This window comes from Phycodurus eques, chromosome 8, assembly GCF_024500275.1.
Source record: "Phycodurus eques isolate BA_2022a chromosome 8, UOR_Pequ_1.1, whole genome shotgun sequence".
NCBI lineage: Eukaryota > Metazoa > Chordata > Actinopteri > Syngnathiformes > Syngnathidae > Phycodurus > Phycodurus eques.
Genome location: NC_084532.1, coordinates 17,548,976 through 17,572,905, shown reverse-complemented (window position 1 = coordinate 17,572,905; position 23,930 = coordinate 17,548,976). Strand labels below are relative to the sequence as shown.

The 23,930-nt window shown below is 39.2% G+C and overlaps 1 protein-coding gene across 1 annotated transcript in view; it reads right to left on the bottom strand.

The window, feature by feature from the left end:
* The window catches only part of sgip1a (SH3GL interacting endocytic adaptor 1a), a 54,089-nt gene extending 40,221 nt beyond the window's left edge, over positions 1–13,868 (bottom strand). Inside the window, exons 1-2 of the mRNA XM_061684587.1 lie at positions 13,816–13,868; positions 13,008–13,669 (exon numbers count right to left, since the gene is read on the bottom strand). Coding sequence (XP_061540571.1) covers positions 13,008–13,017 — 10 coding nt within the window. The 5' untranslated portion in view covers positions 13,018–13,669; positions 13,816–13,868. The remainder of the gene's footprint in view (positions 1–13,007; positions 13,670–13,815) is intronic.
* Positions 13,869–23,930: the final 10,062 nt, after the last annotated feature.

Below are 23,930 nucleotides of genomic sequence, written 5' to 3'. Positions count from 1 at the left end.
ACTTTCTCCACATGTGAGGCAATACACTTTTGAACTTCTTCATGCAACAGGAGTTTAGTTTTATTGACAATCGCTGTTCCTGCTGTGCACATTATGGCCTCTGAGGGGAAGTGTGCTTCATGCAATTGGATACACTTGCAGTAACAGAGCAAGTAGAAGTCATGAGCGAATATTGTTATTATAACGCGTTTTTCACAGAGTTTGAAGAATGTATGCCAGAGAGTATTGTTCTATTGCCTATTTGTATGTGGTTATACAGCATTTGTGTACCAATATTCAATATTTTGAGAGATGTGTGCTGCAGGTTCAATGCTAATCTTCGTTAGCTCGTCAATGGTGTTTTTCATTCATTTCATTTCATTGTGTGTTAGCTTTGAGCTACCGATTTTTCTGAACAAAAACGAAGAAAGAAACGAAAGCTGTGATGTGTCTGAACATTACATAGGTATAATTATTTTATTGTATTTTATTTTTTTTACAGAGAACTTAAACTGGAGTGTCAATAAACGACTAAGCAAACAACATTCACTCTTACTCCTTGCTACTATGTTAGCACCTTAGCAACCTGTTGTTATGATTGCGTGGGATCTCCATGCCGTCCGTGCGCTGCTGGATGAAAGTGCTGGAGCGGAGCATGGAATGGACCACTTGTATAAGAGTGGTAAAATTTGAGCTTTTAGATCCAATGTGATCCGATCCGATACTAATTTTTTTTGCTGACATTGGACCGATTTCTGATCTCAAAGATCAGATCGGGACAGCCCTAATTTAAACCATGCAAACTATTTTCTTGTTGCTTGACAAAAATGCAATATAAAATGATAAAACTCAAAGAATAGAGTGCAGAATGGGTTTCTTATGACAAAATCAAGATGAATAAATGGTGAACGATATCACTGAAACAGGCCTATTGTTGTTTTGGTAATGTTGATTATTTTAAATGCCAGTAGTGGTCCGACATCAAACGGGGACGTTGCAAGAAAATTGCAGCATTAATGTGAAGCAAAATAGAGGACATTGTGTCTGAATATAAAACAGCTGCATACACCAACACACCCACACACTGCATTTCCTTAAATAGTAAACCTTACTCTAACAAAGACCACATCTCTCAATTATTTGACTGGTGTATCGTCCACTTCAATGTCTCAACATAAATAGAAAGGTTTCTAGATGCCTCCCTTTTTCCCCATCAGAAAATATGTTTCTCAGAAATTGCATTTTTTATAATGTGTAATTTTACTGCAATGAAGTTCTCAGAGGGCGGCAACGACTGGTTAGAGCGTCTGCCTCACAGTTCTGAGGACCGGGGTTCAATCCCCGGCCACGCCTGTGTGGAGTTTGCATGTTCTCCCCGTGCCTGCGTGGGATTACGCCGGGCACTCCAGTTTCCTCTCACATCCCAAAAACATGCATGGTAGGTTAATGGACAACTCTAAATTGCTCGTAGGTGTGAATGTGAGTGCGAATGGTTGTTAGTTTGTATGTGCCCTACGATTGGCTGGCAACCAGTTCAGGGTGTACCCCGCCTCCTGCCCAATGATAGCTGGGATAGGTTCCAGCACGCCCGCGACCCTTGTGAGAATAAGCGGCTCAGAAAATGGATGGATGGAAGTTCTCAGGGCATTAAATCGATCGCATCGGGACTGTAATGAAGGTTGCACAAAACAGCACAGTTTGCTTAGGTGGCAGATCCGCATATCAGCAGCGTGAGCGTGACCTCAGTAAGAAAGTTTGACATCATAGCAGCGGCAGAGCATACAAATCACCACTGAATTAAACAAAAAAGTGAACATGAAACACAAATGACTAACTCCTCTCTCTGTCGTAATCAATTAACCCACACATATTTCTTAACAGTTCATATTGGTAAAACTTAGATGTATTTTGGGGCCTAAGTGATAAAATTCATAATTATGAAAATTAATAATGCATCAAAACCACAAAATGATATGTATTACCTTTAGGCATTTTACATTGGACCGTCTGTTCCCCTTATTGAGACTGAGCATGCTGACAGCGCTACATCAATGCAAATATGAAAAGTGGCTGCATTTATACGTGACAAAGTTCCAATCAATTTTAAACATTAAATTATAAGCAGAAGCAAATTATGCTGCGAGCTCATATCTAGTTCTACATTTCCTAATCGTTATCTTCTAATCATCACCCCCAATTTTCTGACTCATAGTGACATAACAATGGCTCAAAGAGAATACAACATTGCATTCATTCCCAATACTTTTTTTACTACACACAAAGCTGCCGGATACCCACCACGGCAGCTAGATTCCGGTCTTGTGGGAAACACTGCTTATTCTGCTTATTATACAACTTAAACTTCATTTTACTCCCATGATTCCTTTTCTTTTTCTTTTCCTCACTGCTGATCAAATGTGTTTCTGCTGTTCTTTGGAGAAGCTGATATCTACAAATGAAATCAGATGAGTCAATGAGTCACCCAGTTGAGAGCTGTTGGGAGAATGAGACAGCAGACATACCATCTCCCCTGCGGACCATTATGAAAACTTAAATAAATGTAATCAGTCAAGGTTACACTGCAATTTTTGAACACCCCACAAGAAGGGAATTAAATTCCTATGTGTAACAATGTCATTTTGCTTTTTACATAATGGTGTAAAAAGCTCTGCCAGAACCATGTTTGCGCCACCGTTCATGTTTTTCACATTTCTTGCAGATGCACACAGTATTAGAATAATAGGTGCTCAGCAGATTACCCAAAACGGCATGATGCCAAAAGTGTGGGATCATCATTTTAAATGAAAAAAAAGGGCAAAAATAAAGTCTTATTCAATTACTGCAAAGAGAAGCTGGCATACGACAGCAAAAATTCTACGATGATCCAACATCTAAATAGAAAACACCCAAATGTGGACTACAGCTGGATGAGCAGCTCCACCGCGTACAAAAGGTAACCTGTTTTTTTAATAAGTACATTTTAATATACCCTACTATTACTAGTTAGAATGTACTATACTAGATATGTTAAAGCTATAATCCCTAAATTCTGTCACCCCCTAGGCTGGAATTCAGTATTACAACATCAGAAACCTTAGCTTCGATCTGTCGTAGGGGGCCCCTTGTACGTGATGATTCTACAACATTCTCCAACATTTTTATTCTGTTTTAAAGGACAGCCAGTAGGGAAAAAAGTCTTTAAAAGAGGTAATTGTTGAAAATTCACTATGATGCTACGTTTTGTGCATGTCTTGCTCGGACTTTGCTGAAAGTTTTTTATATTACATCAGGCACCTTGTTGGGAAGCTATTGGGTCCTCGGGAAGATGCATGGATATTGGTCGCAGCAGACGAATTTTAATGTTTTCTTTCATCATCGATGCATGTCTGCATCAGTGATGAAGAAATCAGACAGAAAATCCCAGGTAGTAAAATGCAGACCGAGTGAGTCATCCCGTATTATTGCTACGTTTGTGCATGCACTGTTCGGTGCGTGTATTTAACATGCAGCTAAGGGGTCCCCGGAAAGAGGTTTTTCTTCATTCGTGGCATTTTTTTTTTATGTTTTTATTTACACAGTAATTATTGTATGATTATTTTCTGCTACAGAAACGCAAACTAATATTTAGTGAGCTTTTCACAGAAGTCAAGGGGCCACACTCCGCCCATTACTAGGTACAATGCGTCATTCCTGTGGCATCATTCTCTGTGCGCCATCAAGGGAAATTAATCGGGCATTCACTAAATATACAAAAAAATCAAATACCGAGCAAGATGTTAGAGGAGCGGATAGAATTAATTAGCATTGTGTCATCGCCTCCAGTTGTGACTTGGGTGAAAAGGACTTTTTTTAGGCATACTGGCCCCAGGCCATCGGCCACTGTTAATGTTGAACCCTGCTTAAAGAATAAAATGTCTTGAACCACTATTTCTTGTTGTTGAAAGTAGGCTGTCACTATCGAATCTTTTTGAATAAATTATCCTATAGATACTGTATTTTGTCGAGTCGGCCTACTTGAGCAGCCAAAAACATCTAATAGTGTCTTAAAAAAATCACTTGTTTTCCCACTGGCCCAATTGTATCTGTCTGCAACAAATGACCGTGCAGTAAACATGGACAGTGGCCAAATGGTTCTGGGCAGCACAAACATACTTGGATTATTACTTTTTATTGGCTCGAGGCAGAATTTTTTGCATCGACCAAATTTTGTGGTCAACTTAGCCGATGTTTTTTCACTAGTTGAAACTCACCATATAGCAGCAAAGACTCAAGCAACAAACAAGCTTTGTCACAGATAAACTGCTGCTACACCAGCTCTCCAAAATCAAAAACACTACTCTCCCCTCCTTACAACTATAATTGACAGTGTTTACAATAGCCATAAAAGTCTGAAAAGCAAGAACAGTTGCTTTGCTTGACACTATGCAGTATAGATGGAGAGCTCGTGTAAATGAATGTGTACGTGAGATTACATTTGAAAATGTGTTCTGCAGTTTTTATACATGATTAGATCATGTACAGTGATGTCATGAATAAATAAATGTTCACATATTCTATTCATCAAGAGTTTTTTATTTTTTAAAGATTTATAATGTCAGCGACACTGAATTGCACGTCTTTACCTAATTAGAGACATAAAGTAAACTGCAAACAATTGAACCTTTACACTCAGGAAGTCTGTGTATCATACGTGGTCAGAGACTTTCGACATTAACCACATGTTGTTCAAAACAATGGGTTTAGCTACTGTAAAATAACTAACTCTGTCCTCACATGTATTTTGACCACATTATTTCTGGACCCAACTACAGTTGCTTCCTGTTGCTGTGTTTTTGCAAAATTGTGCTGGTCCATCCTCTGTTGATTGAAACTGACATCTGTTTGCATTGGAACCGCCTCTAAAGCCATACACTTTGAAAACATAGGGTTCCTGCTCACACTCATCACCTCACCAAAACAAATGAAATAAAATTAAAAAATGACAAAGGAAATGGACAGAAGCAAGAATTTTTTTTACTGTTAGAGCAGTATGAGTTAGTGTTGGTAAAACTACAGTATGTTGTCGATTAGGAAGATTCTAGGTAAAATGTAGTAAGAGAAATTAAAAAGCAGTATTCCAGAGAACAAGTGAGATGCCACTATTACTAGGTTCACAATTACGTAAGTTTTGAGTGGGACGTAAGGAGGGGATCTTTTTACATTGCACAAACCTTTGAGATCACTTTTATCAATTACTCTGCCTCTTAGTCAAATAGTCTTAAGATATTTTCTGGACACTTTTTGACTGTCATAGAAATGCAATTGAGTTTGTAATCCATGGGCACTCATCAAACACAAATATGAGCCTGGATGAATGGAGAAAATTCCCACAAATATAATTCTTCCCTAAAAAGTGGAGGTTATGATTATTACGGCAATTTGTCTATAGCTATAACCCCTTTTATTTGTTTTTTAATTGCTGAATACCCCCATTCTGTCACATGACCTTATAAAACAAACAAACAAACAAACAAATAAACAAACAGAACAAGGAAGGGACTCAACGATCAAGCCCAGATTTTATTTGTTTACCTTCTCCCTATCAGCACTCTGACAATATGGTTTGTGTGTTATCGGGATTATGTAAAAACTCGCCGCCATGTTTTAGTGTGCGCAAAGCATTCTGCGAATGATGACTTAGAATGGCTGTTGAAAAATTGTTACGTTGCTGCTCTCTGGGGTGCTAAGCTAGCCACTTGCGAACAACTTTTATCGTCAGCGAAAAGAGTTAAAAATACCATACCGCGCCGCTTTTGGATGCAATTTCCAATCAGGACGCAATGCAAAAAAGGAGGTAAGCATTCATAGCTTTCCCAAAGAGAGAAAGTTGAGGAAACAGTGGGAGGATGCGGTCGGAAGAGATGAGCTGCCAAAAGATCCGCGGCTGTGTTCTCGTCACTTCAGTCCAGATTCTTTCTTTTTATTCTTTCCTCACAAGGAGCCTAAACGGCTGCTTGTGATCTGCGAAAACCGAGCAAAAAGAAGCAAAAGACAGGAGGCGCTGGCCACGTACCTTGATCAGCCCACTTTAGCAGTAGTTACAAATACACCACTGAATACGACCAACTTATGTTTCTTTGAAACTGAAATGGTTGAACAGTGTTCATCGCTGCTAGGGGTTGCTATTGTGGTTACTGCTAAAATCTCCGGGCGTCAGGCACATCCCCATTTGACGTCACTACCCAGAATGCACTGCGATGAAAAAAAACAATGGCGGCCTATGTTGAAATTACGATTTGTAAAAATATATAAATCTGGAAATGATTATCGAAGTTGTTTCTGATGGTTATGTTACTCAAGTCGAAAGAGTTCATATGTACCGTAATTTCTCGTGCTAAATGTGCACTTTCCCCCCCCAAAAAATTGTCAAAAGTCAATAGTGCGCATTATACATAAGTATAGGGGCATACGGAAAAAAACTTTCACATTTTATAAATGTATGCCGCCATCTCATGGTTATTAAAAAGCTGTACACTTTCATTCCAAAATACCAACGTCACCTAGTGGTTATAAAAAAGAGTGTAGCTTACACTTTCATTCCAATATGACAGAGGTACGTATGACTGCATATATGTACAATTGTGCTTTTAAGTTTACATACTCTGGCAGAATTTGTGAAATTTTTTTTTTTTTTTTTTTTTTTTTTTTTTTTTTTTAAATATGACTGATGACTGAACAAAAATCATTAATTTCTTTTTGGTTTTGTTTAATGATAATGCTTTTCTGAAATGCTTGACTGTTTAATTTGAATCCCATTAAAATAAAATTAAATGTGTTTCAACTTGGTCCTTCATGTTTTCTTTAAAGAATTGTACCCATCTTACAAATTCTACCTGGGTAATCAAACATATGAGCACAACTGTGTTTTCTAATTTACTAAAAAGTGGGGCTGTGAACTTCAAAATAAGAGCAAGTAAATAAAAAAAAGAATAACGTGTTCAAATAAAGTGCTTAGCTTCAGAATATATATATATATTTTTTTAAACTAACCAAATACAGATATTACTTCATGTTTTGATCATATGGATAGAAGCAAAATCATGCATTGAAAAAAATGCATTATACATAGGTAGAAGGGTTTTCCAGAATTTTGAGGTCAACTTTGGGGATGCGTATTATACATGTGTGCACATTATACACGAAAAATTACGGTACCAAACATGTAATTGAAAACAGAGAACATGTAATTCACTCATATTGCATTAAGATGGATTAAATGCTTGAGTTATGCGTTAATTTATCTATTTATAGAAAATGTACCAGGATAAAATGACAGGACATACTGAGATGAGAAGGATACATCATATGTTGGTATTTAAATACACCAAACTGTGCATCTCTAATTGTTATTAGTCAGACGTAACCTTGATTTAAAAAAAAAAAAAAAAAAAAAAAATAGACTGGCTGGGGTTGTGTAAAACATCAATAGCAAGGTCTTCAAAGGCAGCACATAATTTATGTTAAAAGAATTATACTGTTTTTCACCTTTCACATGCCACATCAAATGGCAGTTAAGGGCCTTTAGTTTACATACACTACTGTATCACATCTATCAGTTTCACCGATACGTTGAAAAGGACTTGGGCTTTGAAACAGGAAGGTCACAGTTCAGTTCCCACTGTGGACAAATGAAACTGCAACTAGTTGTTGGATAGATACTTGTCTTTATCCATTATTAAGGGGCCCTTGAGCAAGGCTTTGAAACCCCTCAATCAGCAAATACTGGATTGCATTTCTCTATATTTTGACAGAAATTAAATTCCCACACTTTTTAAATACATTCTATACATTAACATATTAATATGTGTTGTAACTCATTCTAAAGTCACCGCGTTAAGGTGATAGTATGTGCCTCACATGCAGTGACTGTTTAGCGCTTGGAATTTCCTACTGTATTTCACCGCAAAGCGGAGCATTTACAGCTCTTATTTTCAAAATTCTATAAAAACAATACGTGGTAGGCTTTTGGATGCTGTGGGCCTACAGAGGTGTTTCAATTAGAAATCTGTGAGTAGCCAGGCATCTACTGTAATTTGCTGTGTAACACAAGGGGGGAAGAGAAAAGGGTGAATTATTACTTGCTAAACAGATTAAACTTGTATCAATTAGTTCAGTATAGTATAATTAAATGACTTCACTACGTCACTTTAAAAATATATTTTTCATTAACAATAATAATGTTCCAGGACAATGAGTACTAAGCAACAACCATTACATACTGTATATAGTAAATTATTACAGCCCTAACCTAATTTGATGACGCATGAACACCACAGAATGTAAAAAGCCCTAAAAAGTCAAAATCGTTGTTAACTATTAAACTTTGAATGCATTAATCTCTGACACTCTTTGGCTATTTTATTGAAGGAAGTAGTTTGATGTCCCTTGAGAATAAACCTGTCTCCCTGGCTGCCACAGGATTACACAAGCATGCCTGTTTATCTGGCCCTGAATCTTGTGTGCGATTATGTAAGTGTGTCAGTGAAACTGGGTGTGCCTGTTTTTAAAAACAAAATGCTATTCAGGAAGGTTGTACTGTCACTGAATAAACGAACAAAGTGCAAACAAGTATAAACCACAACATTTTGACACAATTTCTCCTTTGCCGTCTACCCTCTTGAGTCTGTGCCCTTCCTTATTTTTGGGTCTCAGAAAGTCCATCCTGGTTCTCTGTCAACTTATTGCCAAGCACAAAACCACAGCGGACCTATTCGACTGTTGCATTTTTAACAGCAGGCTGTCCTCTATGTGTTATACTTGGTCACATGTAAACACAGACTATCATGCATTCGATGATGTAGTCAAGATTCAGCATGTCCTTTAACTATCCGGATCACTCATTCTATTTTCAGAAAAGGCTAGAGACGAGATCTTTCACTCTTCAAGAATACTTATTTATGTCAGCAAGAGTTGTCAGCATGCTATAACCTAGATACATTGCAAATAAAATATTAGTTTTCCATCTGTACAGCTAAGCAGTTATAGGACCTACTGTATGTTAGCAGTTTTCTTGCTTAGACTTCGTCACATAATTGAGTTGAGTTTACACAAGGTATAAATGTTGTTGGACCTGAGCCACCATATTGGAAAAGATGCATGAAATGGTTAAGGATTTCTTGCCAGTGGAAACAATTAATTAATAAATTAAGTTAATCTCAACTAGGGGTGGGCGATATATGTTGCCTTCGATATAATCATGAACGTTGCTTTGATGATGTGCAATTTTACATTATCGTGTGTTCATACTGTCTCGAAAAGAAAACAACCAAACGGGTGCATGGACGGCATAGGAAGAAGAGAGAAAGGAGGAAGTGCATAAAGTCCTCATTCGCCGAATCAGCGGACATGATTCAGTCATGTGACTTAGTGGCAAGCAAAACAACAATCGCTCTCAAATTCATTTTGAATAACATTTGCAAAGAAAACTGTTCACTGTCAAATAAAACTGTTCAGTCAAATTCATCTCGACTGCTGGTGAGGCTAATGGAGAAGCTAGCTAGCATAGCCCTACGGCCTCTCCGTCAGTCAGTAACTATCTCACTATCCCGTCACTGATCACTCACTGCTTTACTCATTTAAACACTATTACAAGCTGCTAAACTTGTCACTGGGAATAAAAAAAGATTCTGCGGTCATGACGTCACATATTGTCATTGTGATAGGTAACTGGTAACTGTATCGGAATACACTTCTGAACCCTCCCAACCTTGAGTATGAGGAATATGTAACACTTTCCAAAAAGCACGACTCCCGCTAAAGAAAAGATAACTCCGCACAACACACTCAGTAAACCTTCGCTGAGCCATAACAAACACGTACCATATGGCAAAGCAAGTAAACATTGGCAAGACATAAAGAACACTATCAATTACTTTTCTTTCTGCAGTGTTCTAGCCAAATTTGTATGATAGTGTGTGCTGTTGTGACAAACAAAAATCTATTTGATTTAAAATATTTTACTGTTTACATTTAGATGTCCTCTAAATTGTTTTTGTTTTGTTACAAAAGTTTAACTAAAATACTATTGTGCAAACTAGATTTGGCATATTCTCTGCTATACAGCTTGGACATAACTTGAAGTTATTAATTGTTAAATATTGGCATACAATATTCTTGTGCAATGTTTTGCAGTAAATGTATGTAGCACTTTACAAAATAAACAAAGAGGTGTTGTTCTGAAACACTGTGTCTATCAATAAATGTCCTGGGAAGTAAGTAGAGATTTGCACCATTGTTTTTAAGGATATCCTCAAATTCTCTTTATCATAAAATAAAATAAAAAGAGATTTTTTTATTTTTTTTTGCCCATATCGCCCACCCCTAGCTGGCAGACTGGTTACTGATTGTTGTTTCTGATGCACCATCTACCATGAGTTATGTATGTAACTGCTTGAAGTCAAAACATCCAACTTCTCATTTGCTTTTTATGCCACCGGACGTTCACCACATTATCTACTTGAATTAAAATGTATTTGGAAAAAAAATACACAGTAACAACCAGCATTATGTATATAGCTCTGTCTCTTCTCAAACCCATTGCCAAAACATTCATGAGTTAGCCACATGGCCGTTGCCAGGGAAACCAGATGGTAGCTGCAGAGGCCCTCTGAATTACTGTGGGTCAATTGAACATAGTAGGAAAGAAATATTTTGACGATTTGATAGCCTTTTCTTGCCAGTCTACGAATATAATAATGTAACTATAACTTTTAGGCTGTCAGATATAAAAACTGAATATCTTGGTAATATAGTGTAAATGTGATGTTAGATTGATATAAAGACGGGTAAAGGAGCACTAATGCAATTTAGTTGAGCACTTATAATATACGGTATATGTCCTCCCTGAACTGTGTTCTGCAGCATCAAGGGTTTATTCAAGTTTACAGTTCAGTCGAACAAATTGTTAGTGACAAATCTTGTTGTGTACCTGGTCCACAAGTAACTAGAATTTACAGACTTTTAGGTCTGAAACCTTGCAGTATACACTGAAAATTGAAATGTTTCTTAATTGTTACGTTACTCATTGAAATGTTTATTTGGAAGGACTTTAACACATAATTCCTGTATTTACCAAATATTTTGTTGAGAAGTTAAAATGGAAAGCGGTAGCCTTGTCAGGCAATGACATTAACTGTTGAAGACTAGCTTCTGTGTTGAAACTAACAAAGTAATCATTAGATTCTTCAACTCCATGTATTACCTATACAAGCCATGACATGAAGCTTTAAAAAGCAAAGCTAACAGGGATTACCTTCCAATTTTAACACTTGACTATAATCCTGCAATCACATAGGCCATGCTAAGCCTGAGCTAGCCATGCAAATGTAAGTTGTTTGTAGACTCTTTTTTCTTGGCTGCCTAACAGTTGGTCTGGCTAGTGAAAAATCTGGACAAAGAAAGGACAGCAGCAGGAGAAGGGGAGCTTTATATGACCTGATTCGTAATCTGAATTTAAAATTGTGTCAGTTGTGTTTTTATATTAAAAATGCAACATATCTTTGACGAAAAATATTTGATCCGAGGGCATTTCAGTAGCACCGTGGAGCATTTGATTAGCACGTCTGCATCACAGTTGTCAATTTGAATCTTGACTCCGGCCTTTTTAAGTGGAGTTTGCATGTTCCTCTCATGCTTTTGTGGGTTTTCTCTTCCAGTTTCCTCGCATTCCAAAAACAGCACCATATGTTAAGAAACTTAATTACCCACAGGTGTGAATGTGAGTGAAAATAGTCGCCTGGAGACCTGTCCAGGGTGTACTCCGTGCTCGAAAATGTATGGCTGGATGGCAGCCGTGCCATTATTATTTTATAGTTGCTGAGCCATCACACTCCAGTCTTAACAAATCAGCATGTCTGTCTGACTGTGTAGGATTAAAACATATTTTACAGATGGACGTTTTGGTTTCTGGGTCTCACGCTGACTCCCAGACAAGAATGCTGTTTTTAAGGAATGTGGAATTTTATTTTATCACCCAGTGAATTGGCTCACGTTTGCACATCATTGTTATGGTCATCATCATCATCACAATATTAAAATGTTAAAGTCCTCAAAATTAGTCCTTCAGTTTTACAAGGCATGCAGTGCACCCACCATTTCTTAAGGGTTAAGGCAGGGGTCTCAAACTCATTTTTGTCACGGGCCACATTGTAGTTATGACTTCCCTCGGAGGGCCGCTACGACTGTGAACCCTGTTTTGGCAAATCTTTTTCTGTCAAATTTTCCAACACAACCCATACAAATGAAAGATTACCTCATATTGTGTAATTACATACTGTATACGGAACACATTGTTTCATAACCAGTTTTAACATCAGAAACCTATAAAAACATGTTTTTCAACTATTACATTTCTTTTCAAAGGGGGATTGGTGACAAAAAAAATGCTTGAAAATATCTCAATGGTATTACACCAGATCACAATGAGCAATTTTGATTTGCTTTCGCGGGCCACATAAAATGGCGGACTGGATCTGCCCCCCGGGCCACCAGTTTGACACTGGCGTCGTAAAGCTATCATTAATTTCTTATTGTCTTCACTATGCTTGAAATGACAACTATGGAGTAATTTAAACATGGACAGGACCAAAGACATAAGACTGTATATGCAAACAGATCATTTATACAAGACAGCCAGCTGGACACATAAGCCCTCCTGCACAATACCTCCAAATAATCCTTTACGATGGGTAGTGGGGAAAAGGGGGGCTGTTGTGTACAAAGACGTACACTCAACTAAACAAAAGGTATACAGGGTTCAATTAGTGTCACCGTTGTGCTTCTATTGCTATGCATGTACCCTTTTCCTGGGAATAACATTCAAGTCATTGGAATGTATGCACTCAAAATAGCGTGACAGTTTTTGACATTTGAACCTCCTCAACATCCACTTGGCGGCAGATGAAGCTGTGCAGGACAAGGACATACAAGGGGGATTACCCTGAATCACAACAGAAACGAGCGCAGCGTGTTAATAAAATATTGAAACTTACCTTCCATCATGGTTGCAGATTTGCATTCCTCTACCTCAGAGCAGCCTGAATTGAAAAGCGGCAGATGCAGAGATGAGAAGAAGAAATTGATGGAATTGATGGACAGCAGAGCGGTCGTGTGTGTGTGTGTGTGTGTGTGTGTGTATGTGTGTGGCTAACGCCCTGGCTAACTGTGAGCCTATAACACCCCCAGCAGTCGCCTGTCAACCAGCCAAAGAGGGAGCGAGGGAGAGACGTCTATACAAAGAGAGAGAGAGAGAGAGAGAGAGAGAGAGAGAGAGAGAGAGAGAGAGAGAGATGGGGGCCTGGTCGGACGAGCTGCAGATAAGAGCTCGTGCTTTAATCCAGGGATGCTGCGGTGGCGCCCGCCTCGGCTGCTACTGCGGCTCTAAGCAACACATTCAGCAGAGGATGCTCAGAGGAGAGGAAAAGCTAACTGGAGGGGAAAAGAACCAAAGACAGAAAGCCGGAGAGATGGAGGTAGAGAGGGAGGGGAGGAGGGTTGGTGGTGTGCATGCCTGTTAGGAATTGGAAGGGGGGCGGGGGGAAGTAGATGCTGGGATGGGCAGAGGCAGCTTGATGAGGTCATAGAGGCTAAGCCAATCCCTGCAGCCCTGTGAGCAGTCACATGGCCTGCAGCCTGACTCATTACAAAGCTCTCCCTTGACGAATGACAACAACCAAAAAATACGAAATGTAGCGCAAACACACAGAATGGAAAAAGAAGATGAAAATACACACGCGCTGGGTAAATACAGAAATTCGGTGCAAAATAAATACGTGCATAAAACCCTACACTCCAGCCTACCTGATTATGTCTGTGCAGTGTGCCTGCCCAGTGGTGAACGTTGAGTATTTGCTCACAGGCAGAGATTAACTGCTATTGGGAACTCAGTCAGTAACCGCCCCCATTTTTTGAGCGCGTGCGCACACACACTTTGCCATGATATGAACACACAACGGAACAAAATTGCTCTGCTCAGTCACACTGTGTCTAGAGCAGCTCTATGCGTTTTTTCATTTCCTTTCTCTGTTCCTCATTTCACTTGGGCGAGAACAAGCAGAGCGACTGGCACTTCTGTGTGTGCCCTAATATGTTGTGGCCAATTTTGAGAGCGGGGTCAAAATGTCAGGCTACATTTAAGTATGACGGACAGGTGGCAAATTAAGAAACGCAATACACTTTTCTATCACGTGATGGGTAGGCTATGGGTAGTCCGCCATGAAAAGCAAACACCCTGTTTGTTTGCTTTGGTTTACTTAAGCTAAAACGGTATAAACTTTGCCTAACATTAGCCTCAAGGCTAGATAGCGGGTAGCATGGTGGGAATCGGCTGCCATAACGGTCATCAGAGAATCCCACATTTCTGACATGTAGGCCTATGTACATTTAATATATCAAAGCAGCAATCGATATCCAACCCTAAGATATCTTCTTTTCCTTTTGGCTTGTCCCGTTGGGGTCGCCACAGCTCGTCATCCTTTTCCATTAAAGGCCTAGATCCAGACTACAGGATTTTAGCCCCGACATTGGCCCGATTAGCGCTCGCGGACATATTTTGCCAAACCAACTTTTTCAAGTATTTGGGATGTAATATTGTCTCTATCATGCCTCAGTAAACATGAAATGTGAATTAAAATCGTCCAAAATAAATAATATAATCTCTCTCTCTCTCTCGCTGATAAATTCTTCTCTTGCTTTTGTCCAAACACAATTTCTTCTACTGCCATCAAACGGTCACTTTGACTCAGTAGCAACAAGCACGATATATTTCAATAAAGGGAGCCTTTAGAAAACTATTTTACATGTTTTCTTTAATTACAGCTGTATCTAACAATGTGCTGTTGTATGTGCCTGGTCATGCAATATATTTCCACACAATCAACATAATACAGTCAGTGCATGTGTCGATAATATTCAAGTCCAATTAACCAACCAAACTGATGAATGGTTTTGGCGCCATCTCATGATGACAATTGATAGTACTACAAAATACAGAATAATACAAAAACACCACTCTTCAAACTTCTTAAATGGCATCTGCGTATAAGATGAACACAAAATACAGTGTAGATAAAAGCAATGCCCTTATTTAGAAAAAAATACAAAAAAAACTAGGTGAGATTTTAAACAAATACAAAAGACGTTAAATAGCATCATTATTTAAAATTGCCTTTAATTTTCAAGATAATGTCACGCGATTTAAAATGTAACATAGAACATTTTCTTCATTTCATTACTGTATCGTTAGAGTCAAACAAATCATGTGATGAAATGATGATGCTTCATCTAATGGGAAAAGTCAAAAGTAGTAACAACTTGACCTCTCTGTCTCCCATGTTCTTTTTCCTTCCTGGTCATTTTGACAGGTTTGTAAAGTTCTCTGGGTCCACTTCAATAAATTCGCCCCAAGCCCAACACAGTGATCAATATACCAATCAGAAAGATGAGGGAATATTTGATATTATCATTTGTAAAAATATGAATTGGGCATTTTAAATTTGAATATGTTGTCGAGTTATTACAAGTATCTGTAGCTTCGTCTCGAAAGAAATTGATTCATCGACGGAAGATTTCATCTGGGTTTGAACTCAATAACAAAGCAATATTTTCCTTTTGTTTCATTTTATTTTAGCATTCAATAGTTTGACAGTTCATCAACATTTGTCTCTAGCAATAAGATGCATTAAGTGCATAGGCATTTGAATTAGATTTAGGATTTAGAGGAAAATCGACAAAAAGAGAAACGAGAAAATATGTTATTCTAAATAAGTGGAAGTAGTAAGAGAACCTAATACACACAGTTTTAATTTCTATAAAATAAATCTCCAGTGTTAGATTCACTAATTTTTCAAATTCGCATCAACAAATGAGGCTGTCACTGTTATTTAACTTTTTGGTTTAACATGAAATAATGTATTTACATATTCTTGTTGTCCTTTGATATGAAATGTTTGACACACACAATATATATATATATATATATATATATAATTTCTTTCTCAATCATGGAATCATTTTATTTTCATGTATCTAAATTTAAACAACGACCGCCATTATAAATGAAGAATGATAACAGCAACTAACCCGGGCACTCAAGAGTTGAATCAACGCAGGTGACGCACAGTGTCTGCGTCTGAAAAGAGTGTTTTATTTCGGGCTCGTGTAGATTATTCAGTCCTGCACAATGCGTTGCGATGTAGAAGTTCCTTTGAAAGTATCTTTGTCCCACTCAGTACTCGAATCGTATGTTTGTTTACATTCCGTTTGCTGTGGTTGGGTACGTCGCTTTTTATCCTCCGGGCAGGAACGCTGCTTTCAAAGTACGGAGTACGCCTTCCGCCTTTTCTTTTGTTTAATTATATTGATTTCAATGTAATCCGCTTTCCTTTCCTTTCCTAATAGTAGAAATATTTCCCCTCGAAACTAGGAGTTTGTAGTAATAATTCATTTTAATATAATTTTATTGAAGGTGAATTTTCCACACGCTTTTTGACGCTGCCCTTGAGGCCATGGTGCCTTTAGTATGTGATAATCTCGTCTCATGTGCGAGCAGGCCCTGTGTTTAAAACAAGATTATTCCCATTGTACCTGTACCCTATTTTTTGTTACTTTTTTATGACAGCCTTTTACCTCTGGGTGGCAGTCAAGAACTTTCTTAATCAGCAAAGTCATGGAACTCTTCTGGTCGCAACAAGATGATAGGTGCATTTCACAATTTGCATCTACAGTATCTCACAAAAATCAGTTCACTATCCCTTACTTTATTTCACTTTTAAATGGGACAGCACTGCAACAATGACACTTTGCTAGAATGTAAAGTAGTCAGCGTAAAGCTTGTATAACAGTGTAAATTTACTGTCCCAGTTTAAAATAACTCAACAGACAACCATTAATGTGTAAACCACTGGCAACAAAAGTGGGTACACCCCTGAGTGAAAATGTTCAAATTGTACCCAAAAGGTCAATATTTTGTGTGGCCACCATTATTTTCCAGCACTATCTTGGACATAGAGTTGACCTGTGCATCACAGGTTGCCAATGGAATCATCTTCCACTCCTCCATGACAACATCAAGGAGTTGGTGGATGTGAAGAGACTATGTGCTTTCCATCCTTCACAGATGCTCAATAGCCTTTAGATCTGGAGACATGCTTGGTCAGTCCATCACCTTTACCCTCAGTTTCTTTAGCAAGGTGATGGTGGTCTTGGAGGTGTGTTTGCTGTTGTTATCCTGTTGGAATACCGCCCTGCGATCCAGTTTCCGAAAGGAGGGGATTATGCTCTTCTTCAGTACGTCACAGTACATGTTGGCATTCATGGTTCCCCCAACGCACTGTAGCTCAAGACAGATTATCTATCTATCTATCTATCTATCTATCTATCTATCTATCTATCTATCTATCTATCTATCTATCTATCTATCTTTGTAGATATACTGCATATGGATATCTACTGTATACAGTATTGAGGCACATAACATATCCTTTGCACAGCGCAAACGAGTTCATGGTTATTTTATTATTTTCATTATAAATATTGTCGTGTTGGGCATTTGACCAGATTTTCTTCGACTACGGTGAAAATTAACCAATTATGTTCTGTTGTGTTTTGGATTCCTGTTTTGATATAAATATTTTATCGAACTGATGTATGCTGACAAGCTAATTCAACTTCTCAAAGCTGACACAGTGGCGTAATTCTTTACGCCACAATCGAGTTGCGACTGAATCAACAGCACCACTGCTGGCTGAAGCCTAGAGGTGCATGCATATATTGCCTTAGGTGTTTCAAGACATGATTAATTAACAATTAGTTCCACACAATCGACTAAATTCTTAACCAATTATCATGCCCAGCTATAATAGTTTGCGACAAAACAAAACTGATAATTTCTACACATTAGCGATCTGTTCTTAAACTAATACGTATGTAAACAGACTTTTTATTTTACTGTATCTGTACATATGGTCTTCCCTTGACTCATGTTGCATCTGTCACGTCTCCTGTCTCAAGGCCTTGTGCCATTTCCCGCACATCCATGCAAACCTCCAACCTGCTCCTCTCCGCCCAACCGCCCCTTACAATGCACTGATAAGGGGTGATGATTAGGCAGCACCCACCCACCAATTAGGCTGCAGTGAGTGCAGTCAAAGCAAAACAAAATTCCACTCAGCGGCAGGGAAAGACACGTTGGGTGATAAGGCAAGGGGATGGCAGGATGCCATTTCCAGTGCCTACGTGCCAACCGGCCACTCTTGTTAGTGCTGGCAGCCAGTCACACTGTTCCGTCATTACTCCACTTACTGCCCTGCCCAGAGGGACAGACGCATACATACACACCACAATAAAAGACACCCACTAACTAATTATTTGATGATGCTGAGAAGGCTGATGACTGTCAGGCAGACTTGGTCTGTTTAGTCTAATACCACTGAGAATGTTTTTTTTTTGGTTTTGTTTTTAAATTACACAATTCCAGAAGTATTTGAAGAACAACACTATTTGTCATTCACGACCATGGATTTGAAATAAAATCGAAGCTTGAAGTATAGAGTTGTTTTTTAGAGACAAGGGACTTGGAGAAATGCTACAGGCCCTGTAAATTCACATTCTTTATCATTGCAATCAAACTATATTAACAAGTCATGGTACATCTTAAATTGAGCCTCTACAAGGAGACTGTGCTTGGATAACCTGGCTGAGATGACAGAATGGTGCCAGGTGAGCTCAGAGGGATTTGCACGATGAAGATTTGCATTATATGACATCTATACCACACCTTCAACCATCGTCTAGGTTTTTCTTCCACTTACAACACCCTCGAGTGCTGCTAATATAGGTTATGTGTGAGTGTACATGCACAATATTACGCACCAGTTGGAGCCGGGCCGGGCCTCCCAGTGACGCATTTAATTCTGCACCCATAATTCATGAAGCATCTTAAAATAGACGTGGATTTTTAGGATCTGCAGTAGACGACACTTCCTAGTGCTTCACAGTGTGGCTGCATACATGGAGTTAGGTCAAGAAGCAGATGCTAAGGTATGATGGGAAAAGCAACACTGTTCATTTTAATTTAAAATTTTTAACAATGATAAAAAATGATATAAATAAATGTCATATGGAAATGTTTGTTTCTCCCAAATAAAAAATGGAGGACCAAAGGACAACACAGTACTCTAGTTGTTCGTCTTTATGTGCCCTGTGTTTGAATGGCAAGCAGTCCAGAGTGTACTCTGCCCAAAGTCAGCTGAGATAGGCTCCGCCTACCCTTTGACCTTGAACAAGGTACTGTAAGTAGTAGCAAATTAATGAGTTACAGTATCTATCCACCAGTAAACTAAAAGTGTGAACTGTATGATGTATGAAGTTGATGACTTCTGCAAGCCTCGCTGTGCCTCCATAATGTGTCATTAACGAGAAGATAGTTGGACTTCATGTTTGTTTTGTTGGCCACTCTTTATCTGCACCACCGGTGCTAATGGACGGACGTGATGGGTCTAACACAAAAGTCAGGTGCTGCTCCATGTGAATCATCACACTGAAGGACACCTGCTCAGTTTCAGTTTCAAGAGGTTGCAAACCCACACATATTGCAAAACAATGCAGCACAAAGCACAATTGGTTTGGGTGTACAGTCTCGAATCTAACAGGCCGATTCAACCATCCCCAAGCATACTGTTACGAAGCGCGATCAGCATAATTGATCAAACATATTAATAATTTCTCAAGGACATGGTAATTCTTTATTGAGTGTGACTAATCAACCGGAATGAATTCACATTCTTCCCAAGCCACAACATAAAAATTCAGTTGTTTTAGGAGAAACTGAAGGTAGTGCAGGGAGCCACAGTTCTTCTGACGACTGAATCACCAGAGTCATTAAAATGATACGTTACGTTAAAAAGATTTGCTCCTCCATTCGTTCAGTGCTTGAGTTCACGATTCAGCACTGAGCATTCACTTATTAACACGTTAACTTACTGCGGGACGGCGCGTTTGCATACGTTTGCTACTTCTATTAATGACGAGTGATAATAAGCAAACTTTAGCACTTCAAGGAATGTGCCTGAGACTCATCTAGCGGGGCCAGTAATCAACTGGTGACAATGACTGTAAGAACCTCTTTTATAACCTTTTAGCTTTCATTACGCACTGCAGATTCTGTCAAATGAATGCATTCTGACTCAGTCGTGTGTTTCCCACGTGGTAGGCTGTGTAGTTCGTTTGTATCATGCTACTCATGCAAACTTGGTAATTGTTACCTCTGTAAACGACTGTATATGACTAGAAGCCCACGAAAAAAGGAATTTCTTTGAGGAAAGGTTGACATTTTCGATGGAATTGTGCTTTTACGGTGGAAATGTTTTCTACAGTTGATGTGTTAAAAGGAGCAAAAATGCCTCCATGCTGTATAAATGTTGCAAAGGACAAAGGGGATGTTATCCCACAGGGAAATGTCTGGAGAATGTGTCTGGGTATTCAACTTTGGCACAGTTGCTATGGCAACCTGACAGCAAGGACTTGGCCGTCCCTGTCAATGTGTGAGAGAGGTCCTGCTCGAATCCAGCATTACTGGTCACCTGTGATATATAGTATTAGAAATGCTTTTCCCTGGATTTCTTTCATGCTAATCAGAACAGTGCTGTTGCAAACATGTTAATAATTAAAAAAAAAAAAAAAAAAGAAGAAAAATGTACTTTTTGAGAAAATAAACCTTTGTGGTTCGTTTTGAGCAGCACGGTGCACAACTGTTGAGCAGATCTGCCTCACAGTTCTGAGGACCCGGGTTCAATAACACATAATGACTGTCTGCGATCCTGTACAGTAGACTGTTTACTCCATCTATGATGTTGCTCTGCACTCCCGGCCACTTCATCATCGCTCCCCTAATTGGCTAAAGAGGCTATAAATAGCTACATCCATCGCAAGACTGATTTACTTGCTTCACTTACAAGGTTAATGCAGCCCCAAGGCATCCAAAGCGGGTCATCGGGTTATCTTTTGCTCTGAACAGCAACTATTCAAACAGATAAAGGAAGGATAACTGATTTCTGCTTTGCGTTGATATACTTTAACATACTGTAACATACTATTGATTTGATATTTTATTTGTCAGATAATACTAATTAAAATGGCTAGTAGCTATGACACATTTGACAATGGAAAGGTTTTTGATCAATAAAGTTTTAACAATTCAACATAAATTTATAGCTCATCCTATCTCTTCTTAAGAGCTGCTGACCCAAATAGACAACTCCAAAACCATGGTGACGCAAAAAAAGGGTCTACGTAGTTTAATTAAGAGCTTATGTTTAACACTAGTAACCAAGAAGTCAAAGGTTAGGTAAGGTCAAGTACATCGGTAATGAAATGATGTATCTCCATATTCATCCCTTATTGTAGTGCAATTGTGAAAGAGTGTTGCAAGCAACATAATTACTTTTCATAAACTCCTTTTGCTCTGTTTTTCTCTTTCTGTGGGGACTTTTCAATCCTCAAGATTCATCATCATTTCCCAAGTTAACCATGACCTCAGATACGGAACAATGGTGGGAAATTTTTAACTTGCAGTCCCTGCAGACGTCACTTTTTATTTTATTTTATTTTTTAAGAGAGACCGGGGAGGCTCCCTGTGCCATTTTTCTCATCTGCGTTTATCCTTCATCTAACTGTCTTTCATCATATGGACGCAAGTGGTATCATCCAATAAAATTCGCTTTTTACAGGCTCTATCAGAGGCCAGATGAGCTGACCCGTATTATGGAAAATTCAAGCGAGAGAGCTATGGAAATTGAGAATGAGGGGAGAACAAGGAGGGGGAAATACATTATAGACCTGATTGTATAATTCTCCGATGATTCGGAGTGAAGTTGGAGTGCGTACAAGGGCAGGCCATATCGGAGCTCTTAACATGGGTCACAACGAAATTAGATATGAAGGGTAATGACTTGATTTTTCACCCATGTCATGTGGGGCTTTTAGAGCCGTGCTGGTCTATTCCTAAACGAAAAATAGAGGTTGAATGTCACTAACGCCCTTCGGCATAAACCAGTAAGTAGCCTCTGCTTCAATGTAATGCTATCAACTTAAAGACATTAAGTCAGAAATTACCGTATTTTCACGACCATAAGGCGCACTTAAGTCTTCAATTTTCTCCAAAATGGACGGTGTGCCTTATAATGCGGCGCGCCTTATGTGTGCACCGAGTTCCAGCATCTATAAATGTTGTTGTGTGATGAGCGCTCCGCTTGACTTGATTTATTTCTTGTTTTTCTTTTTTGAGCATTTTCTGCCGACACGCTGCTTACACAGAGGAAAAGCGGACGTGGCTGAGGACAGGGGAAGGGTGCGTGAAGGTGGACGCTAAAGCCACGCCCCCAGTAGGGATATAGCGCCGGGGTGTTTTTGTTTTTGTTTTTTGTTTTTAACCGCTTGACTGACTGGGAGCATTTCCGGGGTGCGCATTGTGCAAAACAACATCGGTTTGGCTAAGGACCCCCGAAAACGGCACCTACGAAGAGACACGCTTACGAAGCACACTTTGAACTGCAAGCTATCAGTTACGCGGAGGAACATGGGAATCGAGCAGCCGCGAGAGAATTCAAGATCAACGAATCCATGGTTCCCAAGTGGAGGAAGCCGGAAAACGAGCTTCGCCAAGTCAAGAAGACGAAGCTGAGTTTCCGCAGAAAAACGGAAACAAGGCGAGGTGGTCCGAGTTGGAAGGCCAACTTGAGCAATGGATTAATGAGCAAAGAACAGCCAAGAGACTCGACTAAGGAACTCCAACCGCTGGACATCGGTGTAAACAGGGCGTTCAAAGTGAAGTTGGGAGCGGCGTGGAAGCGATGGATGACAGATGGCGAGCACAGTTTTACTAAGACTAGGAGGCAGCGCCGGGCGAGTTACGCCACAATTTGTGAACGGATTGTGGATGCTTGGGCTAACTTGTCCGCTTGGTAAAAGCCGACATCATTTCTGAGGAGCCGCACGGCAACAAGACTGACTCCGACGAGTACGAGAGGGAACCTGGCCGTGTTTGATGGAGAACTTGCCCAGCTGTTCATTTCAGATACAGAACATGAGGACTTTGATGGATTTGTGGATGAGGATTGATCAAAAAATAGCGTGAGTACATTGTTAAATACTTCAATAAAGTACAACCGAACTCAGTTTTGCTCCCGCTGCCTTTGTTTTAGCGTTCATGCATGCTACCGTAAGTTTTAAGTTAGCGTATGTTTTACCATGCCTGCGCCCAATAATACGGTGCGCCTTATGTATGTGTTAAATACAGAAATAGACCCCGTAACTGAGACTGCGCCTTTTAATACGGTGCGCCCTAGGGTCATGAAAATACGGCAAGTCATTTTGAAAAAAAAAAAAAAGGTCGATGATTTGATTTATTCAAGTTTTTTTTTTTAAATTAATTTAATTATAAGCATCTAACTTTGTGTGAACAGTTTAGGGAAGAACGCCCTTTTCTGTTCTGGTGTGACTGTCCAATTGCACAAAGAAAGCCCCATAAAGGCATGCTTTCAGTCTGGAGTGGAAGAACTTCAGAGCCCTGACCTTAACCCCATCAAACACCTTTGGGATGAACAAGAACAGAGATTGTGAGCTAGGCCCTCTCACCTAAGGCCTGGTACACACAAAGATTATTCCTCTCTTAAAATAATTGTTATCTGCTACAGAAGCCACACATAAAGTTAAAATAATTGGTCATTTAACCGTTTGGTCGTCATGTGTGTCGAGAATCTCAACACAGCAAACCACACACAAAGTTTCTGTTCCACCGCCAATTTAGAAATCTCGTGTGAACACAGGTGATCTAAAAAAACAAACCAAAAAAAAAAAACAAAGAAGAAGAAACACTTCCGGATACGCACCGATGTTTGGCGAAGGTTGCCAGCGCGCAG